The sequence below is a fragment of the Macrotis lagotis genome, chromosome 1 (assembly GCF_037893015.1).
Source record: "Macrotis lagotis isolate mMagLag1 chromosome 1, bilby.v1.9.chrom.fasta, whole genome shotgun sequence".
Classification (NCBI taxonomy): Eukaryota; Metazoa; Chordata; class Mammalia; order Peramelemorphia; family Peramelidae; genus Macrotis; species Macrotis lagotis.
This window is the reverse complement of record NC_133658.1, coordinates 695,902,452-695,916,546: the sequence shown is the minus strand read 5'-3', so window position 1 is coordinate 695,916,546 and position 14,095 is coordinate 695,902,452. Positions and strand designations below refer to the sequence as shown.

General features: G+C 34.3%; 1 protein-coding gene across 2 annotated transcripts in view; it reads right to left on the bottom strand.

Annotated features, from left to right (window-relative positions):
* The window catches only part of STK39 (serine/threonine kinase 39), a 310,860-nt gene that overhangs the window by 199,513 nt on the left and 97,252 nt on the right, over window positions 1-14,095 (bottom strand). For both annotated transcript variants that reach the window (XM_074215784.1, XM_074215785.1), the window contains exons 3-4: window positions 3,523-3,631; window positions 549-690 (exon numbers count right to left, since the gene is read on the bottom strand). In XM_074215784.1, coding sequence (XP_074071885.1) covers window positions 549-690; window positions 3,523-3,631 — 251 coding nt within the window. The remainder of the gene's footprint in view (window positions 1-548; window positions 691-3,522; window positions 3,632-14,095) is intronic.

The following is a 14,095-nucleotide window of genomic DNA, read 5'->3' as shown; positions in this document are numbered from 1 at the left end:
AGCTGTTATCCCAGTCTTATAAATTAAAAAAATAACTGTAAAAAATCCAGAGGATATGACCCAAGCAGTACACTGCAGAATTTTTATGAGACAATCAATACTTTTATAATCTGCAAATTCATTTTTCAATGAAAACTTGATTGTGTATCTTATCAAAGCCCTGGACAAATAAAGTCAATGAAATAAAGTCTAAATTTAAAGAGTTTAATACATTCTTTCTCTCACAAAAAACCCACATATATATGTGTGTGTGTATATCTATATTTCAGATGTGCAGCACCTTGAAATTAATTCCCAAATCAAAGTTCTCTAAAATAAACTGGTACCTCAGAATAATAAAACAGTTGACCTAACTTTGTAGACCAATATATTTCAAGTTAAATGACTCAAGCTTTTTCATTAAGTTCTTAAACTGAAAATCAAAAAGTTCCTTATATTAGCTATAGAAAATGAAACTAGAAATGTCACTAAATGTCCCCATGGTATGATTTACTCTAATCATCTTTAATTAAGTATTTAAATAAGAAAATCTCTACAGATATTCATACCTGTGAATTTGACCATTTCTATGGAGATAATCTAAGCCTTCCAAAACTTCTTTAAGAATTGTAGCTATTATTGATTCTTCCAGGACTCCATTCTTGTGCTCTCCTCGATTGACAATATACTTTATGATATCCAGCATTGAACCTAAATTGATAAGTATAACTTTTTAAAACAATTACCTCAGTTGTCTTTTCAGAGCAGTGCTTTTACTTAATAAACTAGAGGAAAAAGGCTATTTGTCCAAACTTAAAATATTCTCAAATGAAGACAAGTGTGGATTAATACAGACTGAAATAAACAAAATCAAGAGAATAATACGATAACAATAATATAAAAACCTTAAAAAGTCATTATTAAATGTAATGAGAAATCTTTATTCCAGAAGATCTTTTCCCTCCTCTTAGCAGAGAGACAGGAGTTAAGACTATAGATGTGGAATTTTGTATCTATCATCAGACAAGGACATTATACCAGGTGGTTTTGTTCACCAGTTACAAATTTTTCTTTGTTGTAAGGGAGAGTTCTATGGAAACAGAAGATTATGAGAAAGGGACTGCTGTGGGGAAAAAACACAAAAAACCACTGATAATACTTTAAAATTTTAATTTAAAAAAATTAAGCAGTGAGCTTAATTTCCAAATTTAAATATGTAGTACATTCCTCATTATGGCTCAAACACATAGATGAAAACATGCATCAAAAAATACTTTAAATTTAAACAATAAAAATATCAATTGACAAATTTTTCTATTAGCTCTTTGGATTATTTTGCTTGATCCCTGAGAGCAGAAGTAGAGACAATGGAAGTTTCAGAATAAATTTTGTCTCAATATAAGGAAAAATTTTAACAAACAGAGCTGCCCAATGGTTGCCTCAGGAAGGTAGTGAGTTGCCCCAGACACAAGTGTAGGGAAGTCTATCCTGACATCCAGCCTTCAGCTTTCAGAGAAACATTAGTGCTAGGCTCTTTCTCATTCTTCAATGATAAAAAGCCTTCATGATTCAAACAGGGTAGAAAAAGTGAGGGAAAATACTAGAAGATAAAGCTAGGGGAAAACTGAATAGAGGAAGAGCCAAAGCTCCTGCTCAGCAGTGAATTTGGGGAGCCAGAACCCATGGGTGAAAAAAGAGCAGCCTACTACCTCAAGATGGACTATGGCAAACTAAGCGCTTTTTTCTTTGTGGGTCCTCAAAATATAGCTTTAAATATACCTGAGGGGGGAAGAAACAGGTTAACATACCAATCTTTATAATGAAAATTATTCAGTACAATGTTAAAGTAAACATAGCAGTATCCTTTGGCAATGTACAACTCAGGTTTCAACATACATTAATTAATATTCAGTACCTCCAGGTCATTTATAATAGCTATAATTACCTGGGGGTTGAGCATTTCTAAGGAATTAACAAATGGCATCTTTAAGGCCCTAAAATTGGCTTGTGGCCCTACAATGATTAATTGTGAGGATGTTGTCTCCCAATCAGACATTACTGCACTAGGCCAACCTCGTCTTCTCAATTAAGTGACTATCAAAAAACAAATCAACAAGTCTTCCTCCTCAGAGAGAAATATTCTTTTAAACTACATTTTCTGATCATTTATGGAGGAAAAGGTCAAATTCCAAAGGAATTTTTTATAAATGGCAATACTACACCATCAAGCTTGCAAATTAATTTCCTGCTTTGCTGAGACAGAACAATGAGTGAGTTTCCACAACAGTCTGCATTCACAGGCTTACCTGTGGAAACTTGCTTAACTTTCCTCTTACCCAAAGTCCAGTATAGGAAGGTCTCCTTTTTAAGAGAGCAAGGAAATTTTCTGTGAGGTCAAAGAGCAATAAGAAAACTTAATGAATGGCTTAATGAACATCTGGAAATTTTTATTCAATAAAAGTTCCCTTGTGGGATTAAAAATAAGAAGGCAAGCTGAAAAGCAAAGTCAGGAGAAAAAGAACAGAGATTTGGACAGACTATTTGACCCTGTTCAGAGCCCCAGACCCCTGGAAACCCTCCAAGCTTTTCTCCTGAAGTAGTTCAACCAGAAGCAAGATAATCTTTCCTCCAAAGATGTAATGACAGGGTTTCTTCTCTCTCCTCCATTTTTTCCCCCTTAAATTAAAAAAAAAAAATTAGCAAGCCAAGCCGGCATTCAAGGAAACAATGACTAATAGTATTGGCTGGAACCCAGAACAAAGTAGAGCTAGGCTTGCCTAGATTCTCCACAAGACTGCCAAAGTAGATCCAAGGAAGTTACAGCTTCTTGTTTTATTTCATTTCTGGGCCTTTAGATCCAAGCCTGACTTTGTCTTCTTTTCAATTTGGACAGCTCCCTGCTTCCTCTCTGGGGGTCTGGACTCAGTCCTAGCAATTACATAAACCTTTCTCCTTCCGGCTTGGCTTTGACTAAGCAGTCCTAACAAGTTCTCTCTTCCTCGGGATGGGAACTCAGCATCCGAACCAGAGGGTGGTCTATGGAAAAGATACTGATGTGAGGATGCCATCGAGAAAGACTGCCCTCCACACTAGAGAGCCAAAGTCCTTGTCAGTTCCCAATTTCACAAACTTCATTCAAGTTCTTCGAGTCACCACCAACCTCCTGACTTAAGTTTTTAATGGAGCTCTTGTTACATTTTCAGTGAAGATACTGCTACCAAGACAGATTATAATCCTTGGCACTCAGCAGAGAATTTCTTGAGTTGCTATGGTCAGGGAAGAAAAAAATCATGACCTAGTAGGCAAATTTCTGGTGGTGAACCTCTCTCAGGAACCCACCACCCAACTTTCATCAGGCCTAGGCCTTTTTGGCTTGTTAGTACGTCCCAGGCCTGATAGTCTATTGCCATGGTCTTCAAGCACTGCAGGTTCCTCCTGTGCCACAAGAAGGCACTGTGGACGGTTTAGGGGAATGGTAACATGCCACACATAGGAAAAATCTTAACTCTATGTCCCAGGGTCCCCCAAATACAAACAACTTACCTCCACTTAACAATTTCATAACCAGCCAAAGCTCATCCTTTACAACAAAAGAGGTGTAATAGGTCACTACGTTGGGATGGCTGCACTGGCTCATGGCTTGGATTTCTTTCTATAAAGAAAGCAAAACATGACACAGTACCGTGGGGGAAAAAAAAGGGCAATTTTTTGTCTGTTTGCTAATGTGATTATATATATATGCTTGAAGCATCAGTTAGAATGAGAAATGGCAATGATTGTTTAAGATGTAGAACCAATTTTTTTGCTCTTGTCCAGAGACAAAGAAATATGAAACCACAGCACACTGGACAAGGAAATAGAAGTTCAAGCTCCACCAATAAAAATCACTAACACTCAGCACCTTGAGGTGTGAAAAGTAATTTATGTAATTTTATCTCATTTGAGCCTCAGAACAAGCCTGAAAGGTACTTACAGCAGGTGGTGTTATGCCCATTTTAAAGATGAGGCTAACTGATTTGCCCTGGTCCCATGGCTGTTAAATTTGAAGAGACAGGATAGGAACTCAGGTCTCTCTGGGCCTCACTTTTTCTTCACTTATGTACCTTAGTTTCTCTTCTCCAAGTGGATGGATATATATATATATATATATATATATATATATATATATATATACACACATATATATATATATACACACATACACACACACACATATATGTATATATATATATATATGTATATGTATATAGATGTAAAAGTTTGTATTAATCTCACTACTACAATAATAACAGTTAACATTTATAGAGGGGGAGCTATGGGGTCCAGTAGATAGAGTGCTGGGCCTGGGGTCAGGAAGACTCATCTTCCTGAGTGCAAATCCAGCCTTAAGACACTATGTGCCTTGGTCAAGTCACATAGCCTTATTTGCCTGTTTCTTCAGCTGTTAAAGGAGATGGAAAAGAAAATGGCAAACCACTCTAGGATTCTTGTCAAGAAAACCCAAAAGAGGTCATGAAAAGTTAGGCATGTCTGAAAACAACTATTTAAAAAGTACACTTTAAAGATGAGGAAACTAAAGTTAATGATTTGCCCAGTCTCACAAAGCATCTGAGAACAAATGTGAAATCAGATGAACTCTGAACTTCCAATTCCCAGACTGGTACTCTATCCATTGTTTACCTAACATGCATTCTTTGTATGTATGTGTGTACATATATGTATGAATGTGTACACACATATGTATATATATATACAGATATATGTTTATTTCTGTAAAATAATAGTAACATTGTTCATGAGACACTCAGATGCTCTAAATTATTAAACAGAGATAATGCTGTTTTGTGACTATTTGTGAAAGGTAGGAAATAAGTATACATTTTACAAAGATTATTTAACAAAACCATTGGAGATACAGCTTTAAAACTTCTCTATAACTTACAATCCTATAGAATGTCCTAAGATGTTACTGGTTTGTCCATTATCACACAGCTAGGATGTGTTTGAGGCAAGACGAACCAGATCTTCCTAAATTCAAGCTAAGGTCCCTATCCACTTTGCAATAATTTCAGTTCACTCATGTATTTGTTTTGTGTATATTCTGTAAATGTGTTTACACCTAGTGAAAGAAAAGTTAAATACTTGAAGACAGAGACATAGTGACTTCTGTAATTTTATCACCAGTGTCTAGAATTATCATCTAAAAGGTATTTAATTTATTGATTGACAAATAGGTTAACTCAAAGTTAATCAGAAAATTAGCTTAAATGTGTACTACTGAATGTCAATAGACCAGCACAATCTAGGTTCTTGAGATTTTTCTCTTTAAAATTAATACCAATACTAAATTTGCTTAGCACATGAATCAGAGATCATTGTAATAAGTATGACTATCAAATAGCTATTCCTGCAAAAGATAAGTATAAGGAAGAAAGAATTGCTTTTAAATAATTATAAGTTTATACTTAATGGAAAAATGTACTATTGCATTTTATTTCTATTTGTTACGTAACATTCTCCTTTCTCTTTCACCTCTTCTTTGTCCTTACACAAAACTAAATAATTTCAGCTTTTCTAAATCTGACACTTTTCAATTCTATCTGAAACCTGAGGTCCAGTTTCTGTCTGTTTCTGGTGTTAGGTCTGGAGAGGAGAGACAGTTTTGTAAGGAGAAATGGAAGTCTGCCCAGGACATTCCTTTTTTAACTCACTCTGACATCTGTTAATTGTTGAGGATGGCCCATTTAAAGTTTTGCAGCATGAAATGGAGTCCAGTTTAAATGGGCATCCCCTGCAGAGTTCACATATCTAATCATTTTATGCTAAATGCAAAGGAATACAGGCAAAAGTCACCCTCATTCTAGCTATAAACATATAAACTTTTAAATCATTAAACACAGTGGCCCATAAACAACTCTACTGCCCATTTGCTCTTTAGAAAGACTTCTGTATGAAAGCAGGGCTGGGCCTGAGTCAGGAAAACACTTGTTTCAGCCCTTCTCTTTCTGAAAGCCAGTATCACTTCCTAGTGAAAGTATCTGGTTCTATGACACTGGAGACAGTAAAGAATGGTGGGTGCCCATGTGCACAAATGAGTGTGTATTGGAGGGAAGGAAACAGAGCAAGTTTTTTTGTTTTTAAACATTCCATGACCTACAAATTACTGTATTTCTCTCTGGGAGAACTTTTGATGTTAGGGAATCCAGGTAAATATCTGAGGTGCTGAAGTTTTGGGGTAAAGTGCCAATTCACCTCTTACCAGATCAAAAGAATAGAGAAAGAAAAGAAAAATAAAGAGATCATTTTAGGGCAGTCCAACTCCCTATTTATCTTTTAATCAAGCTGATAAATATCCTCTAGTTCACAAATTCTGAACCTATAATTCCAAGACCTCCAATGGATCCATGAATAAATTTCAGGAGCTACAGATAATGAACTTAGATAGAAAAAAAATCACACCTTTATTTTCACTAATCTTTAGTCTGTTATTCATTTTATACATTTAAAAACATTATCCTGAGAAGGGTTATAAGCTTCACCAGTCTGTCAAAGGAATACATTTTACAGATGAGAAAACTGAGGGTGTGAGGTTAAACAACTTGTCTATAATAACACAATTAGTAAGTGGCTAAGTTAGGATTTCATGTCTCTACTGATTCCAAACCCGGTACCTTTTCTTCTACGCAATACTGATAAGTGAGAGAAATAGTCTAGTCTATGATAAAACTGAATCTCTAAAAAAGAACACCAAAAAAATCTTACTGCAATGTTTCAGCTCACAAAAACAAAATCTGGGAATCTCAAAGGCTACATAAGCAGAATGTAAGTTCTGATGGGTTCTACCATGATGGAATGGCTTCAAACAACAGACTGAGATTGTTTTCTCAAAATCTCCTTAGCTATGTATAGAGGCCAATGACTAGTAAACTGGCCCCTTAGTGGTTAATTACTTGGTAATGGCAATCTATGAAATTTTTAAAAAATGCAAAATGAATCTTAGTCTCTGATATGGTAACCCTTTAATCTCTGCAGTAACAAAGATAAAGTAGTAAAAAAGGGGATGAGAGCAAAAAGAAAGTTTTTTTAAATCATTATAAATTTTAACTTAGATGTTGGAAAATTAATTAAGCTCTCTACTGAAGGACCAACTATCACTCTTTCAGTTCTTGTTGAAAGAAAAGCAGAAAGAAATTGCAAATAAATGGATAACTCACAGGATCTTGGAGAGGCAAAGAGGTTGACTGAGTTGATTTCATTATAGGCACCAAAAATATTACAAGAACTTATTAACTTACTTATTCAAATATTGCAATACAAGAATGTCTCAAGTATTTGCAAAAAGACTGACACAAAAATAATTGCAATGTTACTAAAGGTGAAGAGATAAGAGAAATTAAGTAAATATATGACATCAAGGTAAAGGTAAGAAGAGGAAAGGACAAGAAGTTAAGTTAGAAAATATAATACAGGAATAAGGAATGAGATAGTCCAAAGATTTGCATGTACTACACAGAAACTTCATGCTTATGCAACATGAATATTTTCTTCAGGAAAAGAATCAAAAAGTACTGGATATGGCAAGCATCAAATGACATTGCCAAAAAATTGATTATAATACAGGAAATGACTCATTCGTGGGAGTCATTCCTGAAGAAGCTATTTTATGTACAATTAGACTACCCACTCATTAATGCAAAGATCAAAACAGTACAAAGTCAGAAGAAAGAATAAGTGGGGGGGGGAGAAGGAGAGAAAAGAGTGATGTATAATGAAAAATAACTCTATCCTGATCCATTTCTCTGTTAATAATGATGAAAATGAGAGATACAAGAAAAGGCAGACATTGACTGCAATAATTTTACAAGGAAGTTTAATATAAGAATATCCAAAGAGCCTATTTTTACAATTGCTTATTGTAAAAATAAGCAATAAATACTTGTTATTTGATAATTTATTATCTATATTCTTTTTTTTTGAAAAACAATTAAGTGCCTACTGTGTCCTAGGCACTGTGCTAAGAAGTGGGAATACAAAGGTAAAAGATGAAATCATCAATATTCTCAAAGAGCAGTATCACCACATAAATCAGTAAGAATCAGAGAAGGAGAAAAAAGAGAAATCAACTAAGCAAAGTTCTACTAGGATATTTAAGAATGATAACAGGGCAAAAAACAAAAGAAAAATTGAAAAGATTTGCACATCAAGGACAATATAATCCTGATAACTAAACTCTAACCTCTTAGTTCAAGGGAAAAAAAAAGGTAGAAATGGGGCTAAAGAAATCAAAGATTACACTGCTGAATTTGTCCAAATGCACACAGAAGCAACATGCTAAGGGCAATATAACTGCCAGGGTACTGATGTATCATCTTACAAGTTATCTGAAAAAAGGTTAATCAAAAACTTGGAAAAATCTTAGAGTTCATTAACTACCACAAAAAAAGGCAGCCAAGAGACTATCAATTACTACTGATCAATCCAAATGTTTTTATCTATATAAAAATGTCAGCTATCCACAGACTAAGATCATGAAAGTATGAGTTAAGAATTGGCAAGTTTTCTTTGCAGAGAAGATCCAAGTTTACCATTACACAATTAACTAAACACAAAAGACTAGATACGGAGCATGTCAGTTCCCTTTTCAATGAACTCCAATGGCACCCTAACACCTCCCAGACCAAATATAAAATTCTGTTTGTTATTTAAAGCATTTAATAATCTGTCCCAATTTCCTCCTTTCCCATCTTCTTACATACTCTGAGTTCCATTGACATTGGACTCCTTGCTATTCCTCAATAAAAATGCTCCTCCTCCCATCTCTGGAATTTTCACAGCTGTTCCCCATGCCTGGAATGTTCTCTCATTTATCATTTTTGCCTCATTTATCATTTCTTCTGAAGGACTGGCTTCCTTCAAGTTCCAGCTACAACTCTACCTTCTATAGAAGGTTTTCCCAGCCCTTTTATTTCTAGTGTCTTCCCATTGTCAAGTTTGTTTATTTATAACTGCTTATATGTCTCTCCCATTAGATTATAAGCTCCTTGAGGGCATGTATTGCTTTTTTGCCTTCATTTATTTTAAGACAATGCCTTTATTTATTTTAGGACAGTGTTTGGCTTATAATAAATACTCAATAAACATTTATTGAGTCATTATTTTTATTTACTATAAGAATTAGATTTACTTGAATAAAATGCAGCTTTAAAAGCTTTCTTCTGACATCTCCCCCCATCCATACATCAAAATTAACACAAAAACAGAGATATCCTTATCCAATGAACCTCTAATCATTATTATCAGGTAAGATATAAAACAAGGATAGGTACACAGAAAAAGATATATAACACTGTAATAAGGATCATTAAGTACAGAGTCTATTCCATTGATATCTTCTGATGATAAAATAATGCTGGTTGCATCAAGCTCCAGAACAATAGCAAACTGCTATTGTCTGTCAAAAGAATTTGGCTTCATCATTCATATAGGAAAAAACATGAAGATGAAGAATGTTTATTGCTTAGATTATAATATGCAATCTTGGTAGAAAGCCAACAGAGGTGATCCATCAGATTTCTACTATACTCACACTCTGCAAATAGTCAAGACCAAAGTAAAAGCCCAAGGAGGATGAACTAGATTGCCACTGAGAAGTTGCAAAGCTCCACTAATGACCCAAATCCATTCTAAGAAACTAAAATCCATCTTTTAAATACATCAGTCTTTTTTAAGTCTACTATTGTTTTAGTATTTCTGCAAGTGATAGAACATCATAGTCACCTAAAAGTTAAAAATTAATATATAATTCAGGGGATTATAAAGAGGATTATGCTGAGTATTAGTAGTATGTAACACATAATAATTACAAAAAAAGGTGCTATCAAAGGTATTTGTTATCTAAAAAGAAAATGAGTTAATCATATGTCAAAAAGCAAAAAAGATGGTCCATATGGTATCTTACCAGTGTCAGAAAACAGCTAGTCCCCATAATGTCATGTGAATTTTCTGAGACATATTGATAGAAAGAAAGGATGGCCAAAAATATTTTGGTTGCAGTCTATGTTCAGAGTAATTAGATTGTTGAGTCACGTAAGCTTTTTTATTTTAATGAACTACAAGAATCTGATGATACACATTGTGATGGTTACAAATCCTGATCCAAACACTTTTTATTATCTTGGACATCTTGGGTAAGTCACAAATGTCTATGAGACTCAATTTGTATAAGGGGAATAATCTTTGTACTATCCTTTGTCTTGGACTCCAAAGGCTGAGAAAAGAAATTTTTAAGACTAATAAAAATAAAAAACGGTAATGTATGCCACATGGTTTTTAAACTCCTAGGAGACTATAGAAATGTGAACTAATAATGTTATCTTTCAAATATTGAAAGCTGTTGAGATGTTCAGATTTACAATTCTATGTTAATATACATGGTATCCAAAAGATCTTAGTGCACTTTAAGATTATACTTTTTAAAACTAGATTTCAGAGACATAACAAGTCTAAAATATTTTAGTCACATCTAGGTAAGAAACTCTATCAATGTTTCTTTAACTACCAATTTTGAAAATACGTACTCCCCCTCCCTTACCAAAGCACTCTTTGTTTGGTGCAAAGAATAAAAGTCCAGGGAGGAAGAACAAGATCAAGACAACCCTGGTCAATCTAGATGTTCTTGAGGTGGCTAGGTGGAGTAGTGGATAGATCCTGCCCTGGAGTCAGGAGTACCTGAGTTCAAATCCTGACTCAGACACTTAATAATTACCTAGCTGTGTGGCCTTGGGCAAACCACTTAACCCCATCTGCCTTGCAAAAAAACCTAAAAAAAAAAAGTAATACCCTCCCCCATCATGCTTTGACCAGATTGAGATAATGTTCAGACTAAAATAAGGAAGAAGTCTTTGTTGACTTCATATAAAAGAAGTATCTCTTGGATTCATCTTTGACCAGCATAAAAAGAGAGTCTTTCCCTTTTTTCTGTCCTGGGATCCCTTTGGTAACTGGTGAAACCTAAGGACCTGTTCTAAGATGACTGTTCTTAAATGAATAAAATGAAACCATATTGAAACAATCAAAATACTTTTTAGTTAAGAACTTGAGTTACAGGGAGTGCTCAAAGAATGAATTCATGCTTTAGGACAATTATTCTTCAGTTTGCATCAATATTTTAAGTTCTAATATGATTGCTAAAGTAAACTTTGAGCCTTTCCTCAATTTTGATTATGGAATTTTGGCTGTTTCAGAACACTATAAACTCCAATATGGCTTGTGTGAGGGAAATTTTTTTTTTTTTTTGGGTTAGGATTTTTGCAAGGCAAATGGGGTTAAGTGGCTTGCCCAAGGCCACACAGCTAGGTAATTATTAAGTGTCTGAGACCGGATTTGAACCCAGGTACTCCTGACTCCAGGGCCGGTGCTTTATCCACTACGCCACCTAGCCGCCCCAGGAGATTTTTAAAGACATTTTTTTTCTTCTGAAGTAGAAAGGATTCAAATAAGTTTAGTTTAAACAATAAAAATTATGATTAAAGAATTTTCTTCTATATAGGCCAGAACAGCAATAGAGAACAGGCCTCAAAAAGAGGAAGCTTTTCAGTTAAGTTCAACCTCAGACAAATATTGGCTACACTCCCTGGACCAGTCACGAAACCTCAATGCTGCAGGCCAGTGACAAACTCAATCAGAAACAGGGCTTACATGACACATATTGACTTAGAAAACCACATATTAACATTATCTAAGTTCTTTTGTATTCTTATTTATTTTGTTAAATATTTCCCAATTTTCAGTTTGATCTAGGTTTGGGCTAAACTCAGGAGTTTGGCGGGACCTGCCTATTAGACCATTCTGTTCCAGGCAACTCCCTAGGATTTTAAATTGCAGAGGAGGTCCAAGTTTGCATTAAGGAGGTAGTTTAATCCCCTGGAAGTTCCTTATGCCAACACAGGTCTAGACCTTAAATGAACCACATTTATTATTTAGTTGTTTCAATAATGTCCAACTCCTCTAGACCCTATTTGAAGTTTTCTTAGCAAAGATACTGGGTTTCACATGTCCCTCTCCAGCTCATTTTACAAATGAAGAACTGAGGCACACAAGATTAAGTGACTTGCCCAAGGTCACCTAGCTAGTAAATATCTGGGACCAGATTGAGCTCAGGAAGATCAGTCTTCCTGACTTCAGGTCTGGTACTCTATCCAAATCACAGAACAGACACTTAATAAATGCTGGTTTCCTTCCTTCTTTATATTTGAAATAATTTTTAAAAAATGATTTTCTAAAGCAAAAAAACCTGAAGCAATATAAATGTTATCACAAAGAAAAAACACTAGGCTTTCTTTTTTTCTTTCAATAACAAAATTCCCTTTGATAACAAAAATGTAGAACATAGTGAAAATACTATGGAGAATGACCAGTATAACCCAACCCAAAAGCACCAAAGTATCAAATTAGTAACACAAGGGTTCAAATACAGAGAAATTATCCCATACCCCCATGAAGAGGCACTGCCTCTATCACCAATCTCAGATTACTAATTCTGAGCTCACTGATTCAGTACTCAGTGCCAGGCCATGTTTGCTTCATAAGGGACCAATGAGGAAGAAAGGGAAAACGTATGCAGCTGCTATATGTAATTAACCTGACTAAGGTAAGTATTATGTTAGTAGCTGCCAGAGTAGATTGTAATGAGTTGCCAAATTTTGTAGTGAAATCACTGATTTTGAAAAGATCTGTTTCTTGTAATCAATGACATGACACAACGGAAATTAAAAACCTGTTTGCTCCTTCTCTAAAAAATGTTTTACGATAGTGATTCTGAAACAAAATGAAAAATATATTATGTAAGAAAACTACAATTAAGGACAACAATGAAGACTTTATTAAAATACCTGCAGATATATAGCTAAGGTTCCTAAACCAAGGCCTGATATTCAAAAACTTCCTAAATGATGTATCAAGTTGGCACAGCAAATGAATAAAAAAGACGTAAAAAATATGAATCCAACAGGAATCCAGTCTAAAGATTCTTCAGGGGAAGAAAAGATCAACAGAGAAGTAGACAAAAGAAATTGTTATTTTCATTCTAATTTTTTTTTAAAAAAAGAGGAAAATATTGAACCTTGAAATTATTTCAAAGGGAAAATGTTTTTACAATATGCTCTTTGTGACCTTCATTGCCATAAAATTATTTCTAAAACTTATGTAATTACTTTATGAAAAATCACTACTTCTATCAAATCATTCTAATTCCAACACTTTGAAATGAAAGAGCAAAACTACATTTCTGCCTCCAGGGGGCAGTGCACTTTTCTGCAGCTCCACTTCTATAAAGAATTGTCTGTATCAGCTTGACACTGGAGGACATCAAGATGCACTTTGCTTTACTAAAATAATAATTTGATGATGTTGTTTCACCTTTTTTCAAGTTTTTGTTCACTTCTCATAAACTTGAAAACTAAAGTGACACTAGATTACTGAAAGGTTCCACATTTGTAACAAAAAAAGTAAAAGCAAATTTGCAATTGTTACCTATAAAAACTGTACTTTTAAAATTACAACATGCTTTTTTAAAACACAAATCCAGATACTCATAATATATTTCTATTCCTCAACCTAAAAAGTTATTGCATAGCTCTAGTAGAGACTAAAATTTATGATTTATATATATATATATATAATATATATTATATATATAGAGAGAGAGATAGATATAGATATTCTTTAAATAAAGTGAGAACTTTATCCCCTTCCCTTCATTTTCTGAGAGCAGGCATTCTTGTTTTTGTCTTTGTGCCTTTCCCATCCATTTTCAGGTCTTTATTTAAAGTTATTAGCAAAGCAAAAATGTTATTTGCTTTGAACAATGTAAAAAAATACAAAAATTATCCCTTTTTTTCACAAAGGAGAAAAGAATAAAACATGGGGCTTCAAAATGTCCTGAAATCCATGATTCTAATGCTTGCCCTGCTAAACTCAGAATAAAGGTTAATAAGCATATCTAAATGTGAATAGAGAACATGTTTGTATATGTATGATAAAATATAAACTTACACATGTATGTGTGTGACCCTATGTTATTTAAAGCTGGAAGGAACTTCAGAGACCCACTAGACTT